Below are 18460 nucleotides of genomic sequence, written 5' to 3' on the forward strand. Positions count from 1 at the left end.
TGGATCTGGCAACCCTACTCTCCTCATCCTCTGCCGATGGCCAGGGAGGACTTGGCAACCCTACTACACGCCTGGATGGGGGGGGGGGGGAGAATCCCCAACATTTTCTAGGTGAAAACTACCAGCTGAACCGGCTTTCACCTTGAAGGAGTCAAAGAAGTCTCATTACACAACAGAAAAGCCACAGATTTGCAAAAGCCTGCCTGAACAATAAGGCTGCTGTTAGTGTCAGTGGAGTTAAAAGCAGCCTTCACTGTGTACATCAGGCCATGTTTATCCGGTTGTTTTCTCATGCTGTGATGTGTGCTATTACACCGTATGCTGTATGTAATATTTCACTGCATTGACTCTCCAGTCTTGTAACTCCTGCTTTATGGCATGTACGATTATGTGTTCCAGTATTTTTGTTTCCAATCACCAAAACTCCAGGGCTAGTGCGATGTGAAGCATTTTGTGATGTTGTGAAGAATGGGATATATCTCTTTGACAAAGGTATACACAGAAACAGTATTATAGGCGAGTTTTACTGTCAGAGGCTGTTGGCTACACACTTCCAAGAAAAGCTTTCATAAACTATGAAGCCTTTAGCTTGGCAACTTTGAAAATGAAGAAATATCAATGAAAAATCAAAACTGTCTGCACATGAAATACTTTTAGCACTGGCACTTTAATTTACCCGCAGATGCGGGCGAATGGTTTACAAGCACTTGAAGTCGGAAATTGACATGATGAATGAGAAATAATTTTGTAATTTTACTCTTCGCACAATGGATTTTTAACTTTGTATCTTTCTAAGTGATATGTATTGTGTTACAGGTGTTTCTGAATAACTGGTTTATATTTATAAATTTATCTTCAACATTTATTCAAAAATTTTCTACATTTTTTTTTGTTTTATATAAGCAGCATATAGTAGCCTGCATCTCTTTCTGCATTGTTTTTAGCTGTAATCCTCCTTGGACCTCAGTGAGAAAGGTGAACAGAAAAGCAAGAAAGAAAGAGGCATGGCATAATCACGTAAAGAAGCCATCTTGTGTACGCTAAATGAAATTGCTGAGCAATCAGGTTAGAATGCTTAAAAGGAAGTACTTCTTCACCCAAAGGGTGAAGAATGGAATTCATTGCCACAGGAGGTGGTGGTGGCTACAAGCATAGACAACTTCAGGAGGGGACTGGATAAACATGGAGCAGAGGTCCATCAGTAGCTATTAGCCACAGGGTATTGTTGGAACTCTCTATCTGGGGCAGTGATGCTCTGTATTCTTGGTGCTTGGGGGGGACAACAGTGGGAGAGCTTCTAGTACCCTGGCCCCACTGAAGGACTTCCTGATGGCACCTGGGTTTTGGCCACTGTGTGACACAGAGTATTGGACAGGATGGGCCACTGGCCTGATCCAACATGGCTTCTCTTATGTTCTTATGTTACTGTTTAAAAACATGGGCACGTCAATGGGCATTGTGCAAACTATGGATTTCTCTTGACCAGAAGTTGCAACTAGCAATATGAAAATAATAAAAGACTCTTAGGTGGGGCCTATGCTTTTATGTCAGAATACTGAGAAGCATAGGTTTTTCTTTCAAAAACACTGATTTCCAGTCCTCATTGTCCAAATACAATGCTAACGAAATTCTTCCCCAAAACAAAAAAGAGCGCTCAGGGACTACAAATCTGTCCTCCGCTTGGAAAGAGGCAAGGTCTCAACTTACCACTAACGCAGAGGAGCACATGCCAAATGAGAGTACCCAGCGCATATTCAGGCGATCCCCAACGATCCCGCTGACAAAGAGTCCCTACAAAAAAAATAGAGATGATGGAAGGTGGAAGATGACAGATCAGGTGATAGACACACACACACGCACAACTATATGTTAGCATTTTGTAAAACTGTATTTTAGAGCCAGTTTGGTGTAGTGGTTAAGTGGGCAGACTCGTATCTGGGAGAACCGGGTTTGATTTCCCACTCCTCCACTTGCACCTGCTGGAATGGCCTGAGTCAACCATAGCTCTGGCAGAAATTGTCCTTGAAAGGGCAGCTGCTGTGAGAGTCCTCTCAGCCCCACCCACCTCACAGGGTGTCTGTTGTGAGGGAGGAAGATAAAGGAGACTGTAAGCCACTCTTGAGTCTCTGATTCAGAGAGAAGGGCGGGGTATAAATCTGCAGTCTTCTTCTTCATTCAAGCAACTGACGAAGCAGATTCTGGCCAAGAAAGCTTATGCCATAATGAAATTTAGTCTTTAACTCTTTGGTGTCTTTGTTCCACACCAGCCAACATGAAGCACCCCCATTAAATTCATGTTTCTGTTTAGAGCTGTGCAAAAGACCCTCATTTCTTCTCAAACCCTGGCTTTTATCTGAGCCAAAGTGAGGCAGCAGTTCTAGTATTGGGCTGGGACTTGGGAGATGCAGGCTCAGTAGGTGACCTTGGGCTAGTCACACTCTCTCAGTCAAGCCTACCTCACAGGGTTGTTGCGAAGGTAAAAAATGAAGAACCATGTACTGTTGTTTCAAGCTCTTGGCAGGAGGGGTGGGATAAAAATGTGCCAGATAGATTTATTCCTGCCCCAACTATAAAGTTGACTGCGCCGATCACCGTTTCTCATCAAAACCAACCCCAAAGTCCTATGGCAAGGATAAAATGGGGCATGGGAGAGGGAAATGACCATACAATCCTTGGAGGAAAATGGTATTAAAGGAAAAACTTAACAGAAAGAAAAACTAAAGACAAGACCCATGCCCCTCCTGGCTAATTAAATCTTGCCAGAGGGAGCTTAGATATCCTGTACGGGATATCACAAATAGATCCCTCTTGGAAGGGCAATTTCCAAGATGCTTGAAAGAGGCTATGGTCCGCCCTCTCTTGAAAAAAAGTACAGCAGATGGGAGCACATACAACCGGGGCTGCGCGGACTGCACTGGCTGCCAGTGGTGTACCGAGTCCGTTACAAAGTGCTGGTTATCACCTTTAAAGCCCTATATGGCCGAGGACCTGCCTACTTGAGGGACCGTCTCTCCCCATATGAGCCCCAGAGAGCGCTGAGGTCAGCTGGAAAGAACCAGCTGAGCTGAATATCTCTGGGCCAAGGGAGGCCAGATTGAAGACCACCTGGGATCGGCCTTCTCCATTGCAGCTCCACTGCTGTGGAATCAACTCCCAGAGGAGGTACAAGCCCTGCGATGTTTAGACCAATTCCGCAGGGCCTGTAAGACCTACCTCTTCAAAATAGCCTTCACCTAATACCGAGCCAAGAAAGTTTCGCTGGACATGTTTTAGCCACTGAATTTTATTAAAGACCTAAGTTATAGCACCACAATGTTAATTTTAATACAAGTTGTTAATGATTTAATGATGATTTTATCATTGTAATTACTATGTATGGTTTTATTGTATATTACATTCGTATGTTGTGAGCCGCCCTGAGCCTGCCCTGGCGGGGAGGGCGGGATACAAATAAAAAGTATTATTATTATTAAGATGAAATCTCAGATTAACACTGAAATGTACATTCTCCCACAATCCCAATTCAGGAAGAACAATACCAATGCGTAAGAAAAGACGTCAGTCATCAAAAAGGTATCTGAAGAATCCACAGCAATTTTTATGTAGAAAACACAACACAAGCAGAGCTCTGCTTCATGGCCTTTTAGAACCATGAACTATCATATTGTATTTGCATTTTTAGCCCACCCTTCCTCCAAGGAACTCTGGGCAGCATACTCAACCTGCCCACATTTTATCCACACCATATGAGGGACAGGCAGAGAGACAGCACTGTGCAGTGGTTGGAGCAATCACACTCGCAGGGACTCAGGAGCCACTTGTGTCTTTTGATATTTCACCTGTGGCTTTCCTGTGCACTGTTTCCCAACATGATACCTGCTCCATGTTTCAGAAAAGCGGGCAAGGCCCTAGGCCCAATGAAGCTCACGATTGGCAGGTGATTCTCATAGACTTATGGAAGGGACCTCCAGGATCATCTAGTCCCACCTCCTGCACAATACAGGGAATTCACAAACACTTCCCCCCACACACACACACACCCAATGATCTCTACTATGCCAGAAGATGGCAAAAAAAACCTCTCCAGAATCTCTGGCCAAACTGGCCTGGAGAAAAATTGCTGCCTGACCCCAAAGTGGCAAATAGCATTTCCCCAAACATGTAAGAAAGGGCCATGAGAACTAAGCACTCATGCAACCTTTCCTGCCTTCCTTCCTATGATCTGCCTAAGCTCACAGAATCAGCATTGCTGTCAGGTGGCCACCTCATCTCGAAAGAGCTGCTACAGGAGGAGCAGGTGAGTTGCAAGCCCCCTAGAAGTCACATGTCCAGGATAGAAGCAAATATGGCTCTTTTGGTTGATGCTATCTCCCAGTATGGCTCTCTGCAAGCAATGGAGCTAATAATATTGGGTTAGAGAACAGGATCTGGGAAACACGCATTTGAATCCCCACTCTGCCCTAGAAGCTGGGTGACCTTGGATCAATCACACACTCTCAGTCTACTTCTCAGGGTCGTTGTGAGGATATAACGGGGAAGAGAATTACGCAGGTCACTTTGGGTCCCCATTGGGGAGAAAGGTAAAGTAAAAAGGAAGTAAATTAACAGAGACAGAACACCACTTGCCCAAGTGCTTTCACAGTTGAATGGGGCTCTAACTTCAACATGCTGGATCTATTGTTTTGGGTAACAGCTTAGATCCCTCTAAAACTCATCTAAACTTCCACATTCCCCTACTCTGACAATTGACTTCAGAGTTTCACTCTAAAATGGCGGCTGCAGCAGCCCACCTCTGTTCAATTGTCCTATCAGAAGTTCGTTCACACAGTCATGAAAGCTGCTCTGATGTCCATGGCTCGCAGACCAAGCCCACAGCAAATTCTATGAGATTTCCTGGGCTTCACTGGTTGGAGATGCTCAAAAACCCACAAGTAACCAAAGGAAGAATTCCCCCACTTTGTGAACTTGTTCTTCCCTCTTGGGCTCTATATGGAAAGAAGCAGGGGGTTTTTTGTAGCAGGAACTCCTTGCATACTAGGCCATACACCCCTGATGTAGCCAATCCTCCAAGAGCTTACAGGGCCTACTGTAAGCTCTTGGAGAATTGGCTATGTCAGGCGAGAGTGGACTAATATGCAAAGGAGTTCCTGCTACAAAAAAATCCCTGGAAAGAAATTCTACCCACCACAGCATAGGAGAACAGGAAGATGGTGTCCAGCGTCCCAAGGAAGAGCGTGGCTTCTCCGGTGTCAGGAAATAAATGGCTGCTGTTCCACAACTGCAAGGAAAACAAACAGAAGCAATAAAGCTGTTGGACTGTAGATTTGCTGGCAGAATAAGTTACTTTCACACTGGTGTACAAACCATTGAGAGGGACGAAACCTGAAGCTTCATCACTTCAGCATGGATGTGTGTTCCTTGCCAAGAGGCTAGCCAGCCACCAAATATGATTTATTTTACTGAACTTACATCCTGCCCTAACCCATGAGTGAGCTCAGGATGGCTCACAACATATAAAGGCAAACAACATTAAATGTATAATCTAAAAATCAGAATAGAAACATGATGGCAGCTAAAAACAAGAACAATAACTCCAAGGCAGCCTATCGTGCCTCCTGCAGGATGCTATACAGATAAGAGGACTCTGTGAGCAGGGGAGGCAAAAGTGGTTAAACGAGGCATGTTCATTGGCAAAGCGATGCCACTAGAGGGCAGTCATCTTAACACATGAAACAACTTGCATACAAGTACAACAATAATCTGATAATGTTTGAGTCCGTTGATGCCAAGACCAACAAAGTTTAATTCTGGGTACAAGCTCTGTTGGTCTTCAAGGTGCCACTGGACTCGGACTTTGTTCTGTTGCTTCAGACCAGCACGGGTACGTACCTGAACAATAATACGAAGCGTTTACAGAACTGTTCAGTGAAAGGGATGTGGCTCAGGGGTAGAACGCAAGCCTTGTATGAGGAAAGCTTCCCAGGTACCAGCTCCTGCACATTCACTTTCAAGATCTCGTGTAATGGGTGCTGGGCCAATCCTCTCTTCACCAGAGACCCTGGAGAACCACTGCCAATCAGAGCTCCCCTTACTAAGCTGGATGGAGGTGTGATTTGACAGGAGAAAGTTCGATTTTGCAACCAAACCTGGGCAGAGGGGGCCAGGATAGCTGCAGGAGTCCACTGCCCAACCAAAACACACAGGAGCAGCAGTACAAGTTCTCAAATTCCTCTTCACAGCCTTCACGGGGAGCCCCTGCAGGCCCACATCTCACTGTGGGTGGAGCAGGGCCATTTGCTTCAGTTCCAGAGTTAAAGCGACATCTTGAAGACCAACAAAGTTCACACCCAGAATTAAACTGCTGGTTTTAAAGGTGCCACTGAACTCAAACCCTGTCAGATTACTGTTGTATTTGCCTCACAATTGCTTCATGTGTTAAAGTACTCACAACAAGGAACCTTTGTTGACACTGGCCCAGAACTACAGCCTGAGACACCCCTTGGTCTTCTGGCTCAGGGCATCTCTGTGTTTGGGTTGCCACTTCGCTTGGTGCCCTCTCCCATACCAGCCAGCTTGGCCCATGCCCCACCAGCCTCACAGGTTTCTTTTCAAACAGAACTCCAGTCCCTAGAGAGCTGGGAGGAATCCTAGAAGGCAGCCAAGATACAATTTCCTTTCCCCTTTGTTGCAGTGACACACAACTGCTGTTTACCAGAGTAAATATTTAACTGACTCAAGGTCCCTTCCCTCCATTTGCCTCATGTTGGAAGTCTTACGAGCTTCCATGATTCAGAGATACAGAGGCAAGATTATTATAAGCAGGGTCTGGTCCCCATTTGACACCATCACTCTCCTCTGGTTCCTATCTGTGTGATGCAAACCACAGCGCTTGGGGATCAGTTGCTCAGAAGCTGGTCCTGGGGCTGTAGCAGATGAATGTGTGCCAATGTCACTGTTATTTGGAAACAGGCCTGGATTGAGCCAAACAAAGAGTGAGGAACCATTTCAACTCCACCCTTCCTTCCTTTCAGCAAACAAAGAAGGAAGCTCTGTCTAAAAGTTGAAAAGGTAGCATCGTCACCTGCTCGGACTGAAATAACATATAAAAGGGAGAGAAGCACCCTTTCCCAGCAAATCTACCCATGCTGCATAATCACATGCTATGTAGAAGAAGAGGGAAAAGAGACTGGACTTATACCCTGACCTTCACTTGGAGTCTCAGAGCAGCTTACAATCTCCTTTCCTTTCCCCTCCCCACAACAGACAGCCTGTGCGGTAGGTAGGGCTGAGAGAACTCTGAGAGAACTGCTCTTGAGAGGAACAGCTCTGAGAGAACTTCTGACTGACCCAAGGTCACAACAGCTGGCTACATGTGGCGGAGTGGGGAATCAAACCCATTTCTCCCAGATAAGAATCCACACTCTTAACCACTACACCAAACTGACATAGCCTTCCCATGATGGTGCCCCATCAGCCTGTGGGCCAAGGATCACATCTGAATGTTCTGCGGCAGGGGTCCCCAATCTTTTTGAGCCTGCGGGGTGGGCCCATTTGGAATTCTGACACGGCCTGGTGGGCGCAGCAACAAAATGGCTCCTGCAGGAGGCAGAGCCAGCCACAAAATGATTGCCACAACTAACTGCAGTAACACAGGGCAGATCCTTGTGTTGTGGTGGCAACTGATGACAAAGCAACTTTTAAAAAAAATCTGAACAGCCAATCAAATGTCCAGTAGTTAATCAGAAGTACTACCTGGTCCCATCTACTTCCTAAAAACACTGGGCAGGCACCAGAAAAGACGTAGTGGATGCCATAGCATCCTTGGACACCATGCTGAGGATCCCTGATCTATGGAAGCAACTCCTCGCATGTCAAAACCTAGCACATCAAGCGTCTAGGTTAGCCTCCTAGGCTAGCCTTGTTCTTGCTGGCTTTCTATGCACAAGGAAGCATTTAACAACATAATCCCCCCTACTGGCAGTCTGGCATAGTACAGTCCAGGAACAGAGATAGAGGATGCATTTTTTGCTATCTAGCTGAATGCAGATCACTTACTTAAACATGTCATTATGCTCAGAGTGAAGAAAATATCACCAGATTATTAAACCTTTGGTCTATCAAGGACAGTATCATCTACATTGACTGGCAGCAGCTCTCCAGGATCTCAGGCACAGCTCTTTCACTTCACCTACTTTTAACTGGAGATGGCAGGGAAATGAACATGGAACCTTCTACATGCAAAGGAGACATTCTACCATTGAGCCATGGCCTCTCCCCCGCAAACAACCTTGATCGAATACAATACACATGACGCTGCCTTCTACTGAATCAGACGATCAGTCTATCAAGATCAGTATTCTCTCTTCAGACTGAAAGTGGCTCTCCAGGCTGAAGTCTTTCACCTCAATTACTAATGGATCCTTTTAACTGGAGATGCCAGGGGCCAAAACAGAGGCTCTTCCACTGAGCCACAAGCTCTGATAGTCCATAGTCAAAGGCCAGGATTAATTATTTTTAAAAGACTTTATTTTATTTTTTGGTATTTTTATATTCTCTCGCGCGTGCATGTGTACGTGTGCACACCTGGAAGTGCACCTGGAGAGTCAGTTTGGTGTAGTGGTTAAGTGTGTGAACTCCCGACCGGGTATTTCAAGAACAGTTTCCCATCCAAGTACTAACCACAGTTCACCCTGCTTAGCTTCCAAGATCTGACAAGATCGGAGTTGTCTGGGCTATCCAGGTCCAGGCTTTAAAAAGACTTTGAGACATGTTTAAACAGAACAAGCTCCAGCATTTCTGGGAGAGATGGTTCCATGGTCTTGACATGATACTTGAAAGAATCCATCACCAGCTACGGCACAGCCAGAGGCACGCATAAGACCCTTCCAGATATTCACTTCCCACCCATTGGTCACCTGCTGCTTACTGGCTTGCCCCCCACCCGCAGAAGTCAGGCTGCCCAATCCACCTGTTGCCCTCACCTCATATGGCTGAAGTTCCAGAGTGTCATTAAGGGAGGAGGGCGTCCACTGGCTGGAGATGCTGACCTTGACATTGCTGAATGTCTTCCTGGAGGCATGGAGCAGAGAGTAGCTGGGGATAAAAATAGAGGCAGAGAGGAAAAATCACACACAGGATACTTCCTTAGGACTGCACAGAAGACAGCTTAATTTTCAGAGACACCCGCTGCTCTTTGTTTCTAGTATAGGGTATTTCACGAAAATTGGTTCCAGGGAAGACAACACACTCTCCCCAGAATCTCACCCCTTTCTGCCACTATGTAGAAAAAAAAAGTCTACTGGCAAAAAGGGGAGAAAAAAAACATCCAAATAATCCATTAGGCCAAGATGAGACCATATTTCTCGGAAACTTAGACACCTTCCCAGTGTCCAAGACAATATTAGCACAGCAAAGCAGAAAGGTTTCTCAGAGAAGAAGATGATATTGGATTTATACTCTGCCCTCCACTCCGAATATCAGAGTCTCAGATAGGCTCACAGTCTCCTTTATCTTTCTCCCCCACAACAGACACCCTGTGAGGTGGGTGGAGCTGAGAGAGCTCTTACAGCTACCCTTTCAAGGATAGCTTTGTGAGAGCTACCGCTGACCCAAGGCCATTCCAGCAGCTGCAAGTGGAGGAGTGGGGAATCAAACCCGGTTCTCCCAGATAAGAGTCTGTGCACATAACCACTACACCAAACTGGCCCCAAGGGCTGAGGTTATATGTCTCTATGGACTGCCCTCCACCATGGCACCCTCACTTCCACATATCCAGATGGCATCCACCTCACCATTCAGTCAGCCTCTTTCCTGTCACTTCTTCCACCTGCCTGCTTGCCAAAGCACCCCACTGCCAGCAATATCTCCTTCCCCAAAATGACCAAAGCAAGATTTGGATGAAGAAGATCATCAGCTGTACTCCAAGAGGCATCTCATAGCCTGGCTTTTCCCTCCTGAAGCTGAACCCACCAGTAGCGGCTAAAAGACAGGGGCGGCTGAATTCACTCCCTGGAGGCATTCCTGTTCAACACAGGCTAGGTCCTCCACACCAGTATCACACAGCCAAGTGGAGATCCCAAGTACATGCCAATATTCTCACCCAGGACCACTGCTGAGGTCTATTTAGGGCTGCCTTTTCCAGCAGTTCCCTGCTCAGCCAGGATTTCAGGATGCAAAACAAAAGCAAAACTGAGCTGTGAACATCTTTCAAACCACCTGAACCCCACCACCTCCGCAGACCACCTATCCCACTGCAAAGTCAACAGGAAAAGGAGCTGGCACAGGCACCAAGGATTAACACATACAAGAACTACTGACTAAAAAGCTAGGCAGCTGTCAGAAATCTGTGCCTAGGCCAGTGTTCCTCTGAGTTAGTATGAGCTAGCTCACAGTTTTTTAGCCTCTGGCTCACAAAGTTTTGTCTTAGCTCAGGAAGGATGGCCCCAGAGCAAACTAACTTATGCAATAGCTCACAACTTTAATGTCAGTCGCTCACAAAGTAGAATTTTTGCTCAGAAGACCCCACAACTTAGACAGGCTATTGTCCTAGGCTAATACTTATACCCCACAAACATCACTGTTCTCCCCTCCTTCGTTTTATCCTCACAACACCCCTGTGAGGTAGGTTAAGCTGAGAGAGTGACTGGCTCAAGGTCACCCAGCACCCCTCCATGGCAGAGTGGGGATCTGCAGCTTCCTCCCCCCCACACACACACGTTCTAGCCCACCACTCTAATGACTATACCACACTTGGGGCTTTGGACCCCCTCCAAATCTTTCATATTCCCATTGCCCCAAAGATACTAACACAATGGCTATTGTACTGAACTGAACAAAGCCACCTACCTGAAGAATGTGAGGAGGAACACAGTGACATGGTGATGGGTGAACTGCGACACGAGGACCCTGTTTGCAGGCGGCCGTCTTGAAGATCCCGGCATAGCTTTCCTTCTGGTCCCCCTCCCCCCAATTCCCTCCAGCCCTCTCCGGCCTTTAAGGCTGGAATGCGGCTTACGTCATCTTTCTTCTTCCTGAGGAAAAAAATGAAAGCTGTTTAAGCTGAAATCCTAACATTTTGTTTTTAAGAGAAGAAACCTCAGCAAACCAAATGGGACATTACTGTCAACGTATGCTTAGGAATGGACTGCAAGGCCAGATACAGTCAGCTGAAGGAAGCTTTGATGTTGTGCTCCAATTCAATAATCTATTTTAGGTTACATTTGCCCAAACAGAGGCACTCATAATGTGGTTATTTTTTTTTATAGATTATCCACCAGAATATATCATATTAATATATTAATGTGGGAGTCTATGTTCCCCTTTCATCTCACAAGGTGAAGCATGGGCCACCATGGCCTTATGAGGAAGAACTCCCCCTCAGGCTTAAAGTTAGCCACTCGGCTGGCTGCTGCAGGAAACAGGAGTTACACACAGACTGCTGGGGGCGGTCTCACAGCGGCAATGAAACACACAGCCGCATCAATCACAGTGCTCAGCCACGCTTCCCAAAGTAACCCGTTCACCTCAGCATTGATGCTACTGGGGACCCATGTTTGGTCTCTGCTTCCCTCAGAATTGTGGTGCAATCATGCACCTACTTATTCCCTTCCCCATCATTTTGGGACCCTTCTTGCCAAACCTGCTTTGCTGCACTGTTCTGGGAATGATCGCAGCAAAGCTGGGACAAATGAGCCAGAAAGTCTGGGTTTTCCCAGTCCCAGCAGCATTGGCACCATTTTCCCATACCTCCATTCCCACACTGGCCCTTTCAATCCTGCACCCACCAGGAGGGCTTTTTAAAAAAAAGTTTTTAGATTAGTAATTGGTATATAACCTTTTTGTTTTAAAAGATCTCAAAACAGAACCCCTCCAGTGGCAGGGTGGCCACTGTGGGGGGTGTGAAGCAGGGAAACACATTGTATGGAAAGCCCCACTGCCACTGTGGTGATGACAGGGAAGACCCCAAGAAATTGTGCCCAGATAGAAAAAGCCTGACTGCTGCTCTTGCTTGCCTAATCTTTACTATAAGATAATGGGTCCTCCCAACCTTTTCAGCATGGTGACCCAGAAATTCTAATTTACTTGGTACAGTGACCCATCCAAGGCAGGTTTAAGGTTTTGGGGCACCCTAGATAAACTATGACCTTGGCACCCATCTAATTCAGCACTCTGTTTTCTACAATGGCTAAACAAGCATTTTTGAGAAACCCAACGAACATGGCACCAAGGGGTACAGCTGCTCCCCAGTGGCATTCCGACATACACAGCCTTTGCATATGGAGGTTACCTTCCAGCCTTTGACCACTCTCTCCTCCCCCCGTTGCTCCCTCAAATCCCCCCTAAGAGTCTATGAAATTCACTCAAGTAACCACCAGAACATGTTTTACTTGACCAACATGTATATCCAGTGAAAAAACAAATGGCAGCTAATTCACGTGAAAAATACTGTTTCCAGGGTCAGATTTTGGTTTCCAAAATACAAAAGAAAGCAATGGAGGTGACCATCGGGTAGGGATGGCCTGCAACCCACTTGCAAAGGCTTTGTGACCCACCTTTGGGTCCTGACCCACAGGTTGGGAAAACAGTGCTACAGGACACATTCAGCACCTTAAAAGAGGCCACATTTAAGCCAGAGGCTCAACTGCTGATAACTCCACAGCCTTTCTAGAGGCAGAGATAACAGGCAAACACAGGACAACGTAGGAAGCTAAGCCAGCTCTCTCCTTCCCATGTTTATCTATGCCTGCTTTATCTCTGCTTTAGTGCCTTGTGTTTTCTAGGACGGGGAAGGCGATGAGAAGATCATTGCTTGTTTACACCAATTCACAGGCCAATTCCCAAGGCAATGTACAGAATAAAAAATATACAACTAATTGAAAAACCCAAATAGCAACAACATCGCAAAAGTGAAACAGTATTAGAGAGTAGCAGGACAAAAGTTTTAAAAAAAATCAGAATCCCAAGTCTATCCTGGAAAAAAAAACAAATATGAAACTTTTTTAAAAGTCAGAGGAAACTGATTCTCATGGGAAAGGACACCACACTGCTCTGGAGCCACCACCCCAAAAAGCCCTGCTAAGTGTAGGCAGAACAGAGTGTGGCCTCATTAGCTGTCCTCAAATCATAAGGAAGTTTTAGCCAACAAAGAGAAAAGGTGCCCAGCAGCTCCTCCTCTACCATATGGGTTATATCCTATCCTCTTCAGCTTTGTGGAACTCTCCTGCAGTAAAGCTGCAATCACATAGGAAGTGTAACATGTAGCCAGACTCCCTTTCACCTCACAGAAAGGATATGGGACAATCACTACCTCTGCACACTCACATACTCTTCCCTCCCACTCCTTGGGACTCAACCACCACACACACAGTATTAAGAAACACCCCACAAGGCCAAAAAAGGGGGTTAATTTGGGATCTGGATCTCAGGTAGATGAAGCAGGGAAACCCTGCTGTGATTTCAACACAGAATCAAATTGTTACCTGCAGTCTGGACCAACTCAGCATCCTGATCATTGGATAAGAAGAACACCTTAGCCTGCATGACACAGAAGGCAGTTCCAGACTTCCAAGAGTCAAGGCACAACTGGGATATTGTTCTCCGCAAACAGAGCATGAAAGGTTCATTTTACAAGAGCAAGCCAAAAAAGAAAGCTTCCCTTCCTGAACTAATGATGACCCTCCACAAAAACCGATTCTGGTGACCACAGTTGCAGCTTGAGAAAGCTTCCCATCTCAAAAGGCAGATGGCCTCTCTCGGAGAGGAGTTCAGCAGTTTTCTCCAGGCAGAGGGCAGAAAATTCTACAAAGAGCCCAATTCAACTTCTCACTTCAATCACAGTCACCTCAAGGAAGCCATTATTCACTCAGAGTCCCTTTACTACACAGAAAATAATACCGGCCTCTATTAGTAATTGTCATCTAAGGACAGGGGTAGCCAACCTTGCTTAACATAAGAGCCACAAAGAATAATCATCAGATATTTGAGAGTCACAGGACATGAACACCAGATGTTGGAGAGAAGGAAGGAAGGAAGGAAGGAAGGAAGGAAGGAAGGAAGGAAGGAAGGAAGGAAGGAAGGAAGGAAGGAAGGAAGGAAGGAAGGAAGGAAGGAAGGAAGGAAGGAAGGAACTTATGCTTGCGTATTCAGAATGCTCTGTATTCTTGGTGCTTGGGGGGGGCAAAGTGGAAGGGCTTCTAGCCCCACTTGTGAACCTCCTGATGGCCCTTGGGTTTTTGTTTTTGGCCACTGTGTGATACAGAGTGTTGTACTGGATGGGCCATTGGCCTGATCCAACATGGCTTCTCTTATGTTCTTAACTTTAACTGCATTTTCCAAGCTGCTGACTGGCTTGGTTTACAGAAGAGATTTAAAGAGACAAATCCTTTCTCCAAGCCAGCCAACGGGCGGTAGATGCTTCAAGAGTCATACAATATGTATGAAAGAGCCACATATGGCTCCTGAGTCGCAGTTTGGCCATTATTTAGTGTAGTCACTGAGATAATACGCAAGGAACACTTAACTTTTATTTGAATATACTATTTATAAGGAGGCAAAGAAATCTATGCATTTTTATTCTGCACTTCCACTAAAGAACCTCAGAACCACACACATAGCCCCCCCCCCCGCTCCACCCCCCACCTTTTGGCCACACAACAACCCTGTGAGAAAGAATGGGTGGCCAAAAATCATGTAGCGGATTTCGTGAGTATGTGAGGAGTTGAACCGGAATATCTCAGCTTCTAGTTCTGCTCTATAACCACCACACCAGCAAGAGTACCCAGAGAAATGGTGCAGTAGTTAACAAGTTCAATGAAAATTAACAAGTCACCAACTTCAGTCTCTTGGGGCACATCTTTTGTTTCTATCATTCTCTGCACACTAAAGGCTAAACGTGTTCAGACTTGCTGACAAAAGACTGGCAGCCCTGAAGTAATAACTGAAATGCTGCCAGCACTTCCAGATATCTGTTTACGTGGAACCAGTTAGTTCCACACAAACCTAGGTACAGAAAGTCTCAGCATCTGGTCACTGTAAGCTCCATGTCAAGACGAAAAGTAAACAGTCTGAGGTTCAAGTACGCAGTTTCACAGAAAACAAAGGAGAGTGTGTAAGGAATAAGCAATAGGAGGAGAAATCCTCCACTATCTCTCTAAGCAACTCTAATATTTACTGCCCTAAAGTAATACAGCATCTACCATTATCAAGCACAGAAAAGAGACAGATTTAGCACTGCAAATGCCTCCACACCAGGATGAAAGGCGGGGGGTGGGGGTGAAGACATCCTCAAAGGCATCCTCCCTGCTCCTCACAATTCCTGCTAACACAAACTAACCTGCTGGCTGAATTCAGACATCATACCAAAGATCACACACATAAGCCATATTATACTTCACCAGACTTTGGGTCTATCACAATCAGTATTGCCTACTCACCAGCTATGGCTCTTGGGTAGAGATCACTCACAACATCTACTACTAACTGCAGATAAGGGAGACTGAACCAATGACCTTCTGTGTACAAAGCAGGTCCTCTAATTGGCCCTTGCCAGTCATGGATTTGCATGTTCAAATCATAAGAACAAAAGAGAAGCCATGTTGGATCAGGTCAATAGCCCATCCAGTCTAACACTCTGTGTCCCACAGTGGCCAAAAAAAACCCAGGTGCCATCAGGAGGTCCATCAGTGGGGCTAGAACACTAGAAGCCCTCCCACTGTTGTCCCCCCAAGCACCAAGAATACAGAGCATCACTGCCCCAGACACAGAGTTCCATCAATACCCTGAGGCTAATAGCCACTGATGGACGTCTGCTCCATATGTTTATCCAATCCTTTCTTGAAGATGTCTATGCTTGTAGCTGCCACCACATTCTGTGGCAGTGAGTTCTATGTGTTAATCATAAGCACTGATTGAGTTACACATGTACCAGGGTTAACTAAGGATAGAATTTAGCAGTATTGCTTCCAAGCCATTAATTGAAGCAGATTTGGGGCATTCCTGGTTAACTATAACTATAGCCAGTCCCAGTGCAGCTATAATGTCAAGCCCATTGGGAACATGTGAAGCTTCCTTAGGCCAAACCAGGCCACTGGTCCATTTAGATCAGAGTTGTTTATTCTGACTAGCAGTGACTCTCCAGGGTCCTGAGCAGAAAAAGGTCTTCCCCAGCACCTGCTACCCAAGAGTTTTCAGCTAGTTATGCCAGTTATCATACTTGGGATCTTCAGTATACAAAATATGCAATCAACCACTGAGCAATGCTCTATATATCACAGCTATGGTAAACCACAAACGGAACAGAAATCTGCTTACAAGGGACTGGTGAAGAAAGGAGTTCAGGTGCCACCCAGTTTCCAAACCATATTTTGGAGATTAGGAAATGAGAAGTTCCCCCTAAGTGATCATCAGCAACAAAAAGCTGGCAATGATATCTACTGAAGGTATCATCCATGTCCTGTGCATTGGCCAGACAGCTTATCAATAAAGTGATACTGTTATCAGATTAGCAAAAGAGGCTCTTGCTTCTTACAAGGCTGGGGCATGCAAAAACAAGCCCTTGCAATAAACAGCTGTTGCTAGGAGAAATCAAACTATTTATGAAGCTTTCTATCACTGTTCTTCCATAATCTACCGTTTTACAGCGTGTTTGCTAAGGAATGGCTCCACAGTTGCCTACTTTTTGTTTTTTGCTTCCTCTGCTGTTTTAGTGATATTAAACAGTACCCAACCATCCACACATCAATTTAGCAGGTGATTTGTTTTTTCTTCCTGCCATGCAGATGAAACCATAGCAGGCACTGCAATTGCTGATTTCCTGTTTGGCAGACTACTGTTAAAGGAAGGGCAGTAGAAGTACAATCTTTAACTGGAGAATAAAATTTGGCAGTTCCGAGGCAAACAAATTTACACCGGGGATTAAACCTGCATGGACTAGAAACGACTTCCTCAATCCGACTTCAAAATAAACATACAAAGGATTGGGCTGAAGATCTATATCTGGAACACCCCTCAAAATATATTAAAAACAAACCCTTTCCATTTTTTAAAAAAATCCAGCCTCATTAAATATACCCGAGCAATCTCATACGACTAGAGACCTGGGGCGCATTCACACTACCCTAACTGATGCATTTTGCAACTGAGTTTTTACTGTGTATGAATAGCAAAAACCCAGTTGCAAAATGCATTATTTAGTGTAGTGTGAATGCACCCCTGCTGTCTCAAACGAAACGATTCTCCGTTCCATCAAGCCTGTTCCTCCCAGCTGGCCAACCTTATGCTTCTAAAAAGTCCAGCCACACAAAACAGCAATAACCTTTTCCCGTTGCTTACCGATTCTAGCAGCCAGCAGACAGAGGCAAGGCTGTCCCTGAATACGTTCAGCCATCGTGGTTAAGGGCGACCCTCCAAATCCCCACCTCCCGCAGAGCCTATGCACTTGAATCGATCAGAGCAAGAAGAGGACCGCTTGCACCTTCCGACCCTCCCCAGGCCCGATCCCCCGCGCAGACGCGCCCCCTTTCCCCAGCCCACCCAAGAGGAACCCGCCACAGATCCCCCCCCCTCTGCAGAGCCTCCACGTAAACGCCGCTCACCTGCCTGCATTTCCAAGGCAACTCCTAGGAAGTCACGTGAACAGCCTTCTTCCGAGCCGGAGTCGCTCGCGCTCCAGCCCTCTTTCCCCTCCCTTTCTTCTGATGCACTCTGGGAGCGGTAGTCCGTTGGCCCCCAACCCCCCCCCCCCTTTTTTTTTCTTAGTCCGATTTTATGCGAGGCAGAGTTTCTAAAGTTCTGGATGCCAAAGGACGCGGTTGCAGCGGACTGCAGAGAGTCGTCATGGACGCAGAGCCGCTTTCGCTTTCTAACTTTGTTGAAGCTGAGCGGAAAAACAGTATTGCCTGCGTTATTCGCGCGGTAGTGTGAGCAATCTTGCACATGTTTCTGCATAAACATGCTTAGGTCGGGCTTCAATCGCGGTCGCTTAAAAGTGGTAGTGGTCGCATTCTTCCCCCCTCCCTGACAGAGGCTGTGATGTGTCGAAGTGGGCAGCCGTGTTGGTCTGAAGCAGAACAAAGTAGGAGTCAAAGGCCACCTTTAAGACCAGCAAAGTTTTATTCAAAATATAAGCTTTCGTGAATAAAACTTTGTTAGTCTTAAAGGTGCCACTTGACTCCTACTTTGTTCTAGAGGCTGGGCTGTGATGTGTTCAGATTCCGAAATCCAGCAGGAGCAGCGGTATCCCCGTTGTTTCAACCGGTTGTTTTACAAATGTGTGCACGCATTGGACTCTGGCACAGCATCTTGTCCACAAGGGTGGAAAGATTGCCATGACGTGAAAACACCTGGCAGTCTGACGGTATGCATTCGAACAGTAGTTAGTAATTGCCGCTCGCACTGAACGTTAAATGCCAATTTTACACTGCTATTAAAACTTTTCTCGCAGGGGTATTTATTTGCAGTTGGT

General features: G+C 46.0%; 2 protein-coding genes across 2 annotated transcripts in view; both read right to left on the reverse strand.

Annotated features, from left to right (window-relative positions):
- The window catches only part of SLC37A3 (solute carrier family 37 member 3), a 34093-nt gene extending 16482 nt beyond the window's left edge, over positions 1-17611 (reverse strand). Inside the window, exons 1-5 of the mRNA XM_060245658.1 lie at positions 17592-17611; positions 10846-11030; positions 8982-9093; positions 5186-5278; positions 1708-1791 (exon numbers count right to left, since the gene is read on the reverse strand). Coding sequence (XP_060101641.1) covers positions 1708-1791; positions 5186-5278; positions 8982-9093; positions 10846-10940 — 384 coding nt within the window. The 5' untranslated portion in view covers positions 10941-11030; positions 17592-17611. The remainder of the gene's footprint in view (positions 1-1707; positions 1792-5185; positions 5279-8981; positions 9094-10845; positions 11031-17591) is intronic.
- DENND2A (DENN domain containing 2A) overlaps positions 1-18460 on the reverse strand; it is a 367380-nt gene that overhangs the window by 193127 nt on the left and 155793 nt on the right. The window lies entirely within an intron of this gene.

This window comes from Heteronotia binoei, chromosome 8 (genome assembly GCF_032191835.1).
Source record: "Heteronotia binoei isolate CCM8104 ecotype False Entrance Well chromosome 8, APGP_CSIRO_Hbin_v1, whole genome shotgun sequence".
NCBI lineage: Eukaryota > Metazoa > Chordata > Lepidosauria > Squamata > Gekkonidae > Heteronotia > Heteronotia binoei.